At 39.4% G+C, this 13,030-nt stretch overlaps 2 protein-coding genes across 2 annotated transcripts in view; one reads left to right on the plus strand and one right to left on the minus strand.

The window, feature by feature from the left end:
• Nucleotides 1-8,621, minus strand: part of LOC111383081 (GTPase LSG1-2-like) — a 20,967-nt gene extending 12,346 nt beyond the window's left edge. The window contains exon 1 of the mRNA XM_023007148.1: nt 8,542-8,621. The gene's annotated coding sequence lies outside the window, so the exon portion shown is untranslated. The remainder of the gene's footprint in view (nt 1-8,541) is intronic.
• A 1,586-nt stretch (nt 8,622-10,207) lies between these two features.
• On the plus strand, nt 10,208-11,986 carry LOC111383052. Its single transcript, XM_023007112.1, has 3 exons — nt 10,208-10,336; nt 10,469-10,829; nt 10,926-11,986. Exons 1-3 carry the CDS (start codon nt 10,208-10,210, stop codon nt 11,984-11,986), a joined length of 1,551 nt encoding a protein of 516 aa, XP_022862880.1.
• Nucleotides 11,987-13,030: the final 1,044 nt, after the last annotated feature.

Consider the following 13,030-nt stretch of genomic DNA (forward strand, 5'->3'; position numbering starts at 1 on the left):
CCCTATATAATTTATCGAATATAAGGTCAGCTTTGGTCACATCGAACGAGAACGTTCTAGCCTTTATGTTTCCATCCTTTATGGGCTCATCTTTGCCCGATGGTCTAGGCTTGGCCATTATGGGACAAGTATATGTATCCCCTTTTACCAATTCGGTCAAACACACTTCGGCCTGATCGTATGATTCGTCATCGATGGTATGAACGTCAAAATTTGGGTCTCTGAAATAAGTCCCTTTACTAGAATTTTTCATTTGTTCTTCTTCTCTTATCAGTCGCTCATACCTAATCACATTCGCACTCAACTGGAAAAGATCAGGAAATTCTCATTTTATGGTAATCGGTTACATCACCACTTTGCAACGTGAATCGCCCTATGTGTTCTAGAGTAGACACCTCTCCTAAACCGGTAAACAGTGAGAATTCTGGCACTTTGTACCCTCTAGGCCATGGATATGCTTGGTCTACCCAATCAGGATATGGCTTTGTATACGTCGGCCTAATGACAGGACGCACCCCAAAGGCCATCTGATCCTGCACGATTTCCATAATCTGGTTCCTCAACATGACATTGGGATCATATGAAATTCCTACAGGCTGATTAACCGGTTGATTTGCATGAGGTCTGATGTTTGGTCCTTGATTGGCAACAAAATTACCATAATTAGGTCCATTACCGTTAGCCTGGACATCTGTTCCCTCATTACCACGTGGAATATTCTGTCCATTGTTTAGGACATTATCTCTCACATTTGAATTACCCCCCAAGTTAGGCATGCCACTACCATTATTTTGATTTGGCACTGTAGTGCCTCCTTGGTTTGAAGTAGAGGGACCAAAAAGCGATTCCATCCCTTGATTCGGATTTAGGACAGAGGGATTATGTCCCACAATTGTCCTGGTTTGAAAGTGGTTTGTAAGAGGTATGACCGGTTGACATATTCGGCCTACTAACTTATTCATTATTTCGTTTAACGTCTTTAGCTGTTTGGCCATATTGTCATAGTGTGCATTTCCATTTTGTGTAAATCTTTCCATATTATGAATACTTCGAAGATTTACCTGTTCAACGACGTCTTGCGTGAGTTCTCCAAGCAATGCACGCATGGTTCGAGGACTCAACTCCGTCATTGGTTCGTAACGACTGTTACTGCTCTGATTTTGTCCATCTGTTCGTGGAGAGGCATGCTGCTCCTCATATCGCTCGATTACAGACTGTATTCCTCCCTGATTTGCTCTTTCCTTGTCGGATCTTTGAGGATTGTTTCACCTTTTGTATTTTCAACACCTAACACCACTGTCCCACTGGGCGTGCCAAATTGTTTCGCGCGGGTTAAGTCGCTAACAATTAAAAAGGATCAGACGATTGTGTAAGGGACGAAACCTCTTGAGACAAAGTCCCAAAAAGGGGTGTTCTTTTATTGGCGATGAACTTTACAATTGGAAATGAAAAACGACGTGCCTCCAAGGGACGCAAGCACACGAGTTACAGAAAGAAAAGTGTTTAAGTCTAAAAGTTAAGGAAATGAAAATTACATATTCTCTGTTCGAGAGTTTTGGATTCGGTCCTTTGCTTCTACGTACTTTCTCCCTTTTATACCTTATAGACGATCTCTTTGGATTAACTACTCTGAAAACTGCTTGATCGTCCTATAACTACCCACTTTCTTTATAGTGGTCATTTTGTCATGAAACTGCCTCTTAACCGCTGCCATTATCTTTCATCGTTCAACCGCTTTCGATTGAATTCCTTGAGTTGTGGAACGTGATAGGGCTACTTTAACAACTGCCTTGATAACTGCATTTCTTGATAACCACAATGCGTTATATTTGTTGATACCTTGGGCGACTTGAAGGTTTGGGCGAGAACAGAATAACAGCTCTGGGCGACCGTATGACACTCCATTCGTTCAGATTCTGGGCGACTTGCAAACTTGGGCGATGGCGTTACCGCACTCTTGGGCCCCTTATTTGGGCCTTCACCTTGATTCGTTCGATTGGACTTCGTTCTTTGAGCTATCCGATTTGGGGATCCTCCAATTGGGCTTTACTCCTTGGGCTGTTCGATCTGGGCTGAATTTTTATGTGTCAACAATAGCCAAGAAAATGAATGGAACACGATCACAGAAAGAACATTAACGGATTGAAAGAAAAGCCGGGCACTACAATTTCTTGTTGGAGATGCCTACTAATAATTAGACGAACAACTATGACGTAGAACTTAAACATACAACCCAAAAAATAAAAGAGAAATTAGAAAGACACCTTCATTCTCTACTCTCTAGTTAATTCATGGACATATACAAGAAACAAGAAAACAATGGTAAATGAAAATTCTTATCATTTTTCCTCCTACAGAAAACTAGAACAAAACTCAAAAACTATATAAGATTTAAATGAAGAACGGGTGAAATATAAACAAACAAATACAGTTCCTCAACTATTTTCGATCTTTTAGCATTTTCCCAGTTCACATTTTCAATTTCCAAATGGGGCATTATAGGAATTATTTCAAGTTTCAACCAGATATAAATGTGTAATAGAACTGAAATTGCCCCTCTTACGAGCTCTTGTATCACACTCTAGCAATGTTCAATGTGAGAATATGGTTCTCTTAACTCCATTTTGTTCAGTTTTATTATGGACCATTGGATGGGATCGACGGCCGGAATTTAATCTATTTGAGATATTTTTTGTTGCCTTGTCTTGGGGAAGATGTTTTTTACTTGATGGACTTGATGGTTGACACAAAAAGGCTCCCCCCACATTTATTGGCAGAGAGGTCTTTTCTTCTCTTCTTAAGTCGACTCTCTCTTCCCTTTTTGCTCTCGGGGTTTCAGTTGAACGTTGAATGGGTCCGGTTGGTGGGTTCTTTGCCGATTTCTCTCTCTCTCTTTGGAAGGTGATTTGCATTACATGGAGCTGTTCCTAAGCCTAAATCAGCCATAAGAGCAAGGAGAAGTTGCTGTCCAGATTCGGCCGAGATCGGGTTGTATCTTTCCATCTTATTTTCTTTGATTTTGCCTTGAAATCCTTTATTGATTGATGATTATTGTTTAATTGAACTCCAAGGAACCCAACAAACTGGTATCAGAGCAAGGAGGAGTGAAATCTATCCAAAAATCGATCAAAAACTTCAAGGAAATCGTGATTCCAATTTTTGGCCGAATCTGAAACTCCAAATTCCGGCCAAACGACTGACCTTTTGGCGAAACTGACCTTGGACCCATAACCAGCAGACCAAGGCGCTCCCTATGGTGGGGCACGTGATCGGACCGGCGACCGGCGGAGCGTGACTCCAGCGACGACGCGTGGCTGGACTTTCCGACGAGCTTTTTTCGGGCAGTTTACTATTTCGATGTCCTGAACGCACTAATGTCGTTTGTTTTCCGTTTCAGGTTTTACAGAAAAAGTTGGACGATTTTGCCCCTGGCTTGACGTCTACAGCAATTCGGTTCAGAAATTTGGTGGTATATAAACTGTTTTTCAACAGTAGTTTGGTAAGATTATTCCAAACTCTCCGTTAGGTTAGGTTTGGTATCTTTACCGGTTTATGCATGATTATTGCTTGGTTGCCTATTTGTGAATTCCGTTGATTGAATTCGTGTGATTAATTTGTAACCTGAAAGCATATTTACTTGCATTATATACCTGTGTTTCGTGAACGGATTATGTGATTGTTGTGCTTCATTTCTAAAATTGTTTTTAAACTCGGCATTCATATTTTTATATTGATCATCTGGAAAAAAAAATTTCAAAACCTTTTATGTTTTGTCCACCAGTACAGGCCACTCTTTTACAGAAACTGTAATGGGTTCGAGGGTCGAATTATCGCAATTCGATGGAAATGGGGATTACTTGATATGGAAACAGAAAATGAGGGCCATTTTGGTCCAACAGAGAGTTGCTAAAGCTCTCGATGATCCCGCTACAGTTTCTGATGAGTTAAAAGCTAAACCAACTGAAATTGAAGACATGAATGAAATTGCTTACAGTTCTATAATTTTGCATCTATCTGACAACATTGTGAGACAAGTTGATAGTGCTAAAACTGCTAGAACTTTGTGGATTGCTTCAGATGCCTTTTTCTTAACTAAAACTTTACCTAACAAAATATACCTGTTGGAAAAGTTGTTTAGTTTTAAGATGGACCCGGGGAAGGATGTCAAGGGGAATTTGAGTGACTTTAGCATAATTGTTAAGAGTCTAGCTCATAATGATAAAAAATTTGACGATGAGGATTTAGCTGTCATATTACTAAATTCTTTACCCGAATCTTACAGAGAAATGAAAAATGCCATAAAATATGGTAGGGACCCTCTCACTCAAGCTATTATTTCCGATGCTTTAAAATCAAGAGAACTTGAATTAAAAAGAGACAACAGAACTCATTTCCGGGAAGAGAGTCTATTTGTTAGGGGAAGACCTGAAAAGAAAGAGTTTAACTTCCATAACAAGAAGGGGAGAGGAAAATCTAAAATGAGATTTAAATCTAAAGATAAAAGCGGTAAGAAATGTTATCACTGTGGAAAGTTAGGACATTTCAAGAAAGACTGCTTCGACTAGAAAAGGAAACAAAAAGACCCGAACAATTCTGATGTTGATAATGTTGCTGTTGTTTCTGAAATTAATAGTTTGCATGTCATGAATGTGTCTGAGGAAGAATTTGACAAAAATTGGATTCTAGACACAGGGTACACTTTCCATATGTGCTCTGATAGGTCTTGGTTCTATAACTATAGAGAGACTGAACCTAGAAAGGTCTACATGGGAGACAATAATTCTCAAAATGTGGTTGGAGTTGGTGACATAGCCATCAAAATGTATGATGGGGCCGTCACGCAACTCAGAAATGTTAGCTATGTCCCAAATTTAAAAAGGAACCTCATTTCCTTAGGTTCTCTTGAAGATGAGGGATATACCTTCAAGTCTAGTAACAAGACTTTGAAAATTATGAAGGGTTCTCTCATAGTTATGAAAGGGCCTAAGAGGAATGATCTGTACTATCTTGAGGGTAGAACTGAAATACCAGTTGATTATAGCCTTCTTACTATGAGTAAAGACAAAACTGAACTTTGGCATAACAGAATGGGTCACATTGGGTTTAAAGGGCTAAAATCTTTAAGTAATCAGAAATTACTTGGAAAAGATGACATCAAAACTATGGAATTCTGTAAAACTTGTGTCTTAGGTAAGTCCCATAAGGTGAGCTTTGAAGCTAGCTCTCATAGGACTAGCAGACCATTGGACTATGTCCATGCTGATCTATGGGGCCCCGAGAAGCACTCCACATTTGGTGGAAGCAAGTACTTCTTGTCCTTAGTGGATGATTACTCAAGAAAGGTTTGGATTTATCCTTTGAAGGCTAAGTAGGAAACTTTTGAAAAATTCAGAGTTTTGTTAAAGTCTATTAAGAATCAGTTAGACAAGAAACTTAAAACATTAAGAACTGATAATGGGCTTGAATTCTGTAATAACGAATTTGACAACTTCTGTAAGCAGAAAGGTATAACAAGACACAGAACTGTTAAATACACACCTGACCCCGAGATATTATTACGGCGAGGGATGATAAAAAATCAAGAGCTCTGATTCCAAATTCTCTCGATCAAAATGGGGTTGCTGAAAGAATGAACAGGACCATAATGAACAAAGTTAGGTGTATGTTGATTAGCTCTGGCCTTGCGAAAGGTTTTTGGGCTGAAGTTGCAAGTACTGCAGCTTATCTGATTAATAGGTCTCCGTCCAGCAGTATAGGGTTTAAGACCCCACAGGAGTTGTGGACGGGAGAGCCTCCAAATCTAGAACACTTGAGGGTGTTTGGATGTGCTGCATATGCACACCAATCTGAAGGGAAACTTGAGCCGAGGGCTGTCAAGTGTGTGATGTTAGGGTATCCCGAGGGTGTGAAGGGCTATAGGTTATGGGTTTTAGGGGTCCAAGGCATTAAGATTATTAACGGCAGGATTGTAGTCTTTAATGAATCTGAGATGCCATGTCTAAAATAGAAAATCGAAGAAACTAACAAATCTGAAACTGAGAAGAGTATTCAGACTGAGGTGAAGCTAACTAGGCTAAATTCACCTACACCTGGGAATGACGAAAATGACCCTATACATCATGAAAATGAAAATGAAATTGAAATTGAACCTGAACCTGAAGAGGTGACTGAACTTCAAGATAACATTGAAACAGGTGAAGTTTAACATTTTAATGATCAGCCACCTAATCAAGATTATCAGCTTACTAGGGATCGGGGGAGGAGGCAGATCAGGCCAAATCCTAGATATGAATCCCTAAACTTGACTGATTTTGCCTTGGTTTCAGGTGAAGCCCTTGAACAGATAGAACCTGTTAGTTATGAAGAAGCTGTTAATGGAAAATGTTCTAAAAATTGGCTAAAAGCTATGCAGGAAGAAATGGAATCTTTAATGGAGAATAAAACTTGGAACTTAGTTAACAAACCTAAGGATCATAGGATAGTTCAATGTAAGTGGATTTACAAATTGAAAGAAGGAAATAATCCTAGTGATCCCCTTAGTTATAAGGCCAAATTAGTGGCGAAAGGGTTCACTCAAAAGGAGGGGGTTGATTACAATGAGATATTCTCTCCTATGATAAAGTACAAAACAATCAGACTGGTTTTGGCATTGGTTGTTCAGTTTAACTAGAATTGGAACAACTAGATGTCAAGACTGCTTTCCTACATGGGAAATTGGAAGAGGATATTTACATGAGTCAACCTCAAGGTTTTGAGGTGAAAGGTAAAATAAACTGTGTGTGCAAATTAGAAAGATCTCTGTATGGGCTTAAACAAAGCCCTAGACAGTGGTACATAAGGTTCGATACCTATGTACTGAAGATAGGTTTTAAAAGGAGTGAATATGATGCATGCCTATACTATAATAATAGTAAGGAGGGCTGTGAGGTCTACTTGTTGCTGTATGTAGATGACATGCTTCTAGCAAGTTCAAGTAAGACTGAAATCACTAAGATGAAGAACCTTTTAAAATTAGAATTCGATATGAAAGATTTGGAGAGTGCTAAGAAGATTTTGGAGATGGTTATAAAGAGAGATAAGGCTGAAAATAGACTAATCATTTCCCAAGAAGCCTATCTAAACAAAGTCATAACTAAATTTGGTATGAATGGATCAAAATCTGTGAACGTTCCCTTAGCAACTCACATGAATCTTTCTAGTGCACATTCTCCTAAAACTGAGGAGTAATTTAGAGAAATGAGGAACATACCCTACTCTAATGCTATAGGTTCCGTTATGTTCTCTATGATAACAACCAGGCCTGACTTAGCCTATGCTATAAGTTTTTTGAGCAGATTTATGTCCAACCCTGGAAAGCCCCATTGGGCAGGTTTGAAATGGTTGTTAAGGTACATTGTTGGTACATTAAATCTGGGTCTAGTGTATGAAAAAAGATCTAAAAACCTTACTCTAAAGGGGATGTAGATTCTGATTTTGCTGGTGACAAGGATAGCAGAAAGTCCACCACAGCTTACTTTTTTACACTTGGTGACAATTGTATAACATGAAAGTCTCAGCTGCAACCTTTAGTTACTTTGTCAAGTACTGAGGCACGGTATGTTGCCATAACCGAGGCGGTTAAGGAATGTACCTGGTTAAAAGGAATTTTAAAGGAATTGAACTTCATGCATGATACACCTGTTATGTTTACTGATAGTCAAAGTGCTTTGTCGCTTTGTAGGAATCCTGTTTATCATGAAAGAACTAAACATATTGAGGTGAAGTATCATTTTATTCGTGAGAAACTGTCTCAAGGTGAAGTTAATCTTGTTAAAATTCACACTGAAAGGAATCCATCTGATGTGGGAACAAAAATTCTACCTGTAGGTAAATTTAAATTGTGCTTATCTTTATTACATATTGACACTGGTTAATTTTTCTTGCAGTTAGTGGGCGATGATGATGAACAGTTCTTCCATGTGCAAATTCGCAACCAAGAGAGAGTGTTATGAGAACCAAGGTGAAGAATGTGAGAATATGGTTCTCTTAACTCCATTTTGTTCAGTTTTATTATGGACCATTGGATGGGATCGACGGTCGGGATTTAATCTATTTGAGATATTTTTTGTTGCCTTGTCTTGGGGGAGATTTTTTGACTTGATGGACTTGATGGTTGACACAAAAGGCTCCCCCCACGTTTATTGGCAGAGAGGTCGTTTCTTCTCTTCTTAAGTCGACTCTCTCTTCCCTTTTTGCTCTCGGGGTTTCGGTTGAAGGGGTCCGGTTGGTGGGTTCTTTGCCTATTTCTCTCTCTCTCTCTTTGGAAGGTAATTTGCATTACATGGAGCTGTTCCTAAGCCTAAATCAGCCATAAGAGCAAGGAGAAGTTGCTGTCCAGATTCGGTCGAGATCAGGTTGTATCTTTCCATCTTATTTTCTTTGATTTTGCCTTGAAATCCTTTATTGATTGATGATTATTGTTTGATTGAACTCCAAGGATCCCAACATTCAACATAATCTATAAGTTAAATTTGCAACTATAGTCATTAAAAAGGGTCTAACGAATTGAAGTGAACGTTGACGGGGGAGTTGACGGCGGAGAAGTGGCGGTAGGCCTCGTCTGTCTGTTCGATAACGGCTTCACTATCAGTAACCTCCGTTACCGATTCCAACACCTTCTGCTGGCTCCGGTAGTATTCTCCTTTCTCCTTCGACTGCTGGATCATCTGGTTGTGGTGCTTCAACATAGACCTCCCTACCACGCTCTTCTCATCCTTCCCCATTATAGTTAGTATCAATATGCCCTTCTGAAATTCAATGTAACGAAGGGGAAAGATATCAAATACGCGCAAACGATGAGCATGGAATCCCTCATTTTATAAATGTAACTTACTCAGTTTATATATGTATCTGTATACGCTTTGCCCGTCGACGGTGTGGAGGAGGGATCAACTAATGGCGAGTATGTTTGAGAAAATTAAAATTAAAAGGGTAATTGGCGCAAAACGTCCCTATGTTTCACCTTAATTGTGGAAAATATTCCTATCTTTCATTTTTTGATATTTTTGCCCTCAAATCAACCTTTCGTTGCGATGAAGGTCCTTCCATCCAGTTCCATTCATTTTGCCGTTAACTAAAGAGAGAGAACCATTTTTTGTCCAGTCAACAGGGGTAAAACTGTCACACCCATTGAAAACCCTCATTTTCTTAATTTCCTTCTTCACACTTCACAGCCCGAACGGCTCCCATTCCACTCTCCCTCGGGTCTTCAAAAATTCTCATTTATCTTCCATTTCAACAATTATTGCTCCATTCTCCTCTCGTATGGTCGCACACCAGCAACCGGCATAGTGGAAGCTTGCGTTAGGAGTTTGTCCAGCGAGCGACGTCGTGTAAGAATCATTACTTTTTGGGTATTTTCGTTTTCCATTTCATATTGTGGTGCTTTGCATGATTAAGTGTACTAATAGGGTTTTGATAGTGTTTATTGTTGTTACGTAGGCCTTCAAGGAACAACATGTTTCTTCCATATTTGAGAAACCCCGACGACGAACGACCCAGATATGGTATGTAGTTCATCCCCTATTTTTTGTATTGACTTCTCTGATTCCAGTGTGCATTCACAAAATTTCGGATTGGAATCCCCCAATTTATATCTGTTTTCTGTCGCTGTTCGTATTTCCCTTTGGCATGTATTCGTATCCGTTTTGTTTTTTTTTGTTTTTTTTTTTTGGTGTTGAGGTCGAGTTATGTCACTTTAATTATTTTCAGTGAGTTATAAAATTTTAGTAGAATGTTGTTAGTGTTGTATTTCTTACTATTCTGTTTTTGATGTATTTCTGTCATAGAAGATATCCATGTTTCAGTGTTGAGGTTGAGTCTATCAATGTCCACGTGGTTGTTAACATTATACGATTGAGTTATGTCCTCTTGCATTGAGTTCTATCAATGTCCTCCCTAATTTGTTGGTTGATTTTGATGTGAACTTTATACGATTGCTTACAAGTGGTAAGTCTGAATATTTTACTATCGAAGTACATTATAGAGGCCAATTTTATGATAAGCAAAACAATGTGGTTTATGAAGGGGGATCCATTCTTTTCGTCGACTTCTTTCATGCTAAATGGTGCAACAGAGAGAATTTGCGTAAATTCTTACATGGGACTTGTGATGAAAGTGTGTTAGAATTTTACTATAAGAAGCAAAAAAGAGCTTAGGGAAGGGGTTGATGAGACTAGAGAGTGAAGAGGATATTAACGGAATGCTTAGGGATAGGGATGGACGTCCAGATGTGAAAATATATGTTGTAGCCCGAAAGCAATCATATGCATTGCCGTGGAATCCTTCACATTCACAAGTTGATGAAGACTAACCATTTGAAGGTTGTTATATCCCTTCAGTTGCTGAAAACGAAGGAAATGAGCCTGAAGATAGTTGGTCAGATAAATATTTTGATGAAAATGCTGACGAGTTGTGGTGACAATACGAGCAAACCTTACAATACCAAAACGAGGGAGATACAAATGTAAGTGATTTGAATCCGGAGAAAGATCAAAATGAAGAAACAAGGGTGGAAGAAGAGAAAGTTGAAGGTTTGGTGGAATCCGATTATGAGAGAGAGCCGGAGCCTGTAGATAATACTGAAGTAGGGAGTGAAAGGGTTCATTTTGATTTCGGATTTGGTATGTTGAATGAGCAGCTTGTTAGAAATTCAGATACCGACTACGAGGACTCCGATGATTTACGAAGCATTTATAGTGAAGAGGAAGGTAATAGAGCTTCAAAAATGAGGGCTTCCAATGATGCTTTGAATGTGGGGACAAATATGGAGGATCCAGTGTTCAAAACAGGTAACTTGAACATTATTCTTTGCTTCAAATTTAAACTTGCTTATGTACTTTAGTGTCATGAGGTCTGATATGCATTAATTTTTTTTGATTATGCAGGCTTGATATTTGAGTCGAAGGCCGTACTAAAGGCTGCAATCACCTCACATTCAGTTACAAACAGTAGAGAGATTAAGTTCAAAAAGGATGATGCTCGTAGATTGAGAGCCAAGTGTAAGAGAGATTGTCCGTGGGTGTTGTATGCTACAAAGGAGCATGGTAAGGCAAGTTGGGCGATCAAAACTTTTGTGGAGGAGCATACTTATCCCATGGTATACAAGAACTTCAGGGTGACCTCATCCTATTTGGCAAATAGATATTTAGCTGATTGGAGGGCTGAGCAAAACATGTCAGTCACTACATTCATGGAGAGGGTTAAGCGAGATGGTTTAGGTGATATCTCAGCCTGGCAGGTATATAGATTGAAGGAGAAGGCGCTCGAAAAAATTAGAGGGAGTGTGGTGGAGCATTACAAATTACCGTGGGATTATTGTGAGGAGTTAAAGAGGACAAATATTGGGACCATTGCATTGGTTGAGGGGCACGTTGGAGAATTTCGACAGTTGTATATTTGCATTGGGGCATTGAGAGATGGTTTTATTCGAGGTTGCAGAGGGGTGATTAGGGTAGATGGCTGTTTTTTGAAGACAGAGCTTGGTGGCCAATTGTTGACAACAATTGGTGTTGATGCGAATAATGGTATATATTCGGTGGCATACGTAGTTGTGGAGGTTGAAAATGGGGATAATTGGAAATGGTTTTTGGAGTTATTGGAGGATGATTTGCACATACATAACAGTCAACATTGGATATTCATTTCAGATAAGCAAAAGGGATTGACAAATGCAATTGGGACATTGTTTGAGAATTCGGAGCATTGTGTCAGACATCTATACAACAATTTCAGCGTTTGTCACAAGGGTTTAGCATTGAAGAACTGTTTGTGGGATGCAGCCAGGGCCACTACTATATCGCAGTGGCGTCAACACATGCAACGGATGATGGATTTGGACCCGACTGCTTATGGATGGCTTGAAAAAAAACTAGCTTCCCATTGGAGTAAATACCACTCTAAAGAGTGGAATCAGTGTGACATGCTTCTGACCAACTTATGTGAATAATTTAATAGCACAATTATGGCTGCAAGAGAGAAGCCGATCTTAACCATACTGGAGGATATCAGAGTATATTTGATGAGAAGAATTGTGGCCCGTAGAGAGTCTTGTGATAGGTGGACAACAGCAATTGGACCTAGAATTCAGAAGATTTTGGACAAAAATGGTAAACTTGTAAGGTTTGAGTGGGCTGAGTACACAGGCAATGAAAAGTTCCAAGTTCGCCACAATGTAGGGATTGTGCTACATGCTGTGGATTTAAGGGCACGAACTTGTACATGTCGTGGTTGGCAATTATCAGGAATTGCATGTAGCCATGTCATTGCCTCAATTGTATCTAGAGGCCTGAATGTGTTAGAGTTTGTGGATGATATTTATAAGAAGGATGCATACATGAGAACATATACGCCATCAATATCCCCCATCACAGGTCCGAACGCACGGCCTACCCCAGGTTTGAACCCTCTCACTCCACCGGTGTACACAAAGAGGCCTGGGAGGCCAAAGAAAAACAGAAGAAAAGAGCCTTATGAGGTGGCTTCTTCAAGTCAGCCGAAGAGGTCCACGCAGTCCAAGAGCAATGTCAATACTTCACAATCAACTTCAGGAACAACGAAAAGTCAACGAAAAAGATCGGGACTAATAATGACATGTTCGAAGTGCGATGAAGTAGGACACAATAGGAGAGGCTGCAAAGGGGCACCACCTCTAGCACTTTGTTAGGATGAAGCTGTCTGGCGTCTGCCAAGTTCACTTGTTATTTTTTGGCTTTTATTTTGTTATTTACTGCACAAATTGTCTGCATGTAGTGGATATAATATAGCACTTTAGGAACCTTTTTTGGTGTTTATGTACTGGGAGAATGTAGCAAGTTCAGGACTTATGTTGGTTGCACAGTGGATATTTTGCACATTTGAAATGAATTGTATCTATTTTTGCTTCAATTTTCGATTATTTTTGCTTCAGCAAGTAGTGGATATTTTTGTTTCAATTTTCGATTGATTGGTGGATGAATTGTGTCTCAGATTCTGTGATAGAATTGTGTATTTA

This window comes from Olea europaea, unplaced genomic scaffold (genome assembly GCF_002742605.1).
Source record: "Olea europaea var. sylvestris unplaced genomic scaffold, O_europaea_v1 scaffold261, whole genome shotgun sequence".
NCBI lineage: Eukaryota > Viridiplantae > Streptophyta > Magnoliopsida > Lamiales > Oleaceae > Olea > Olea europaea.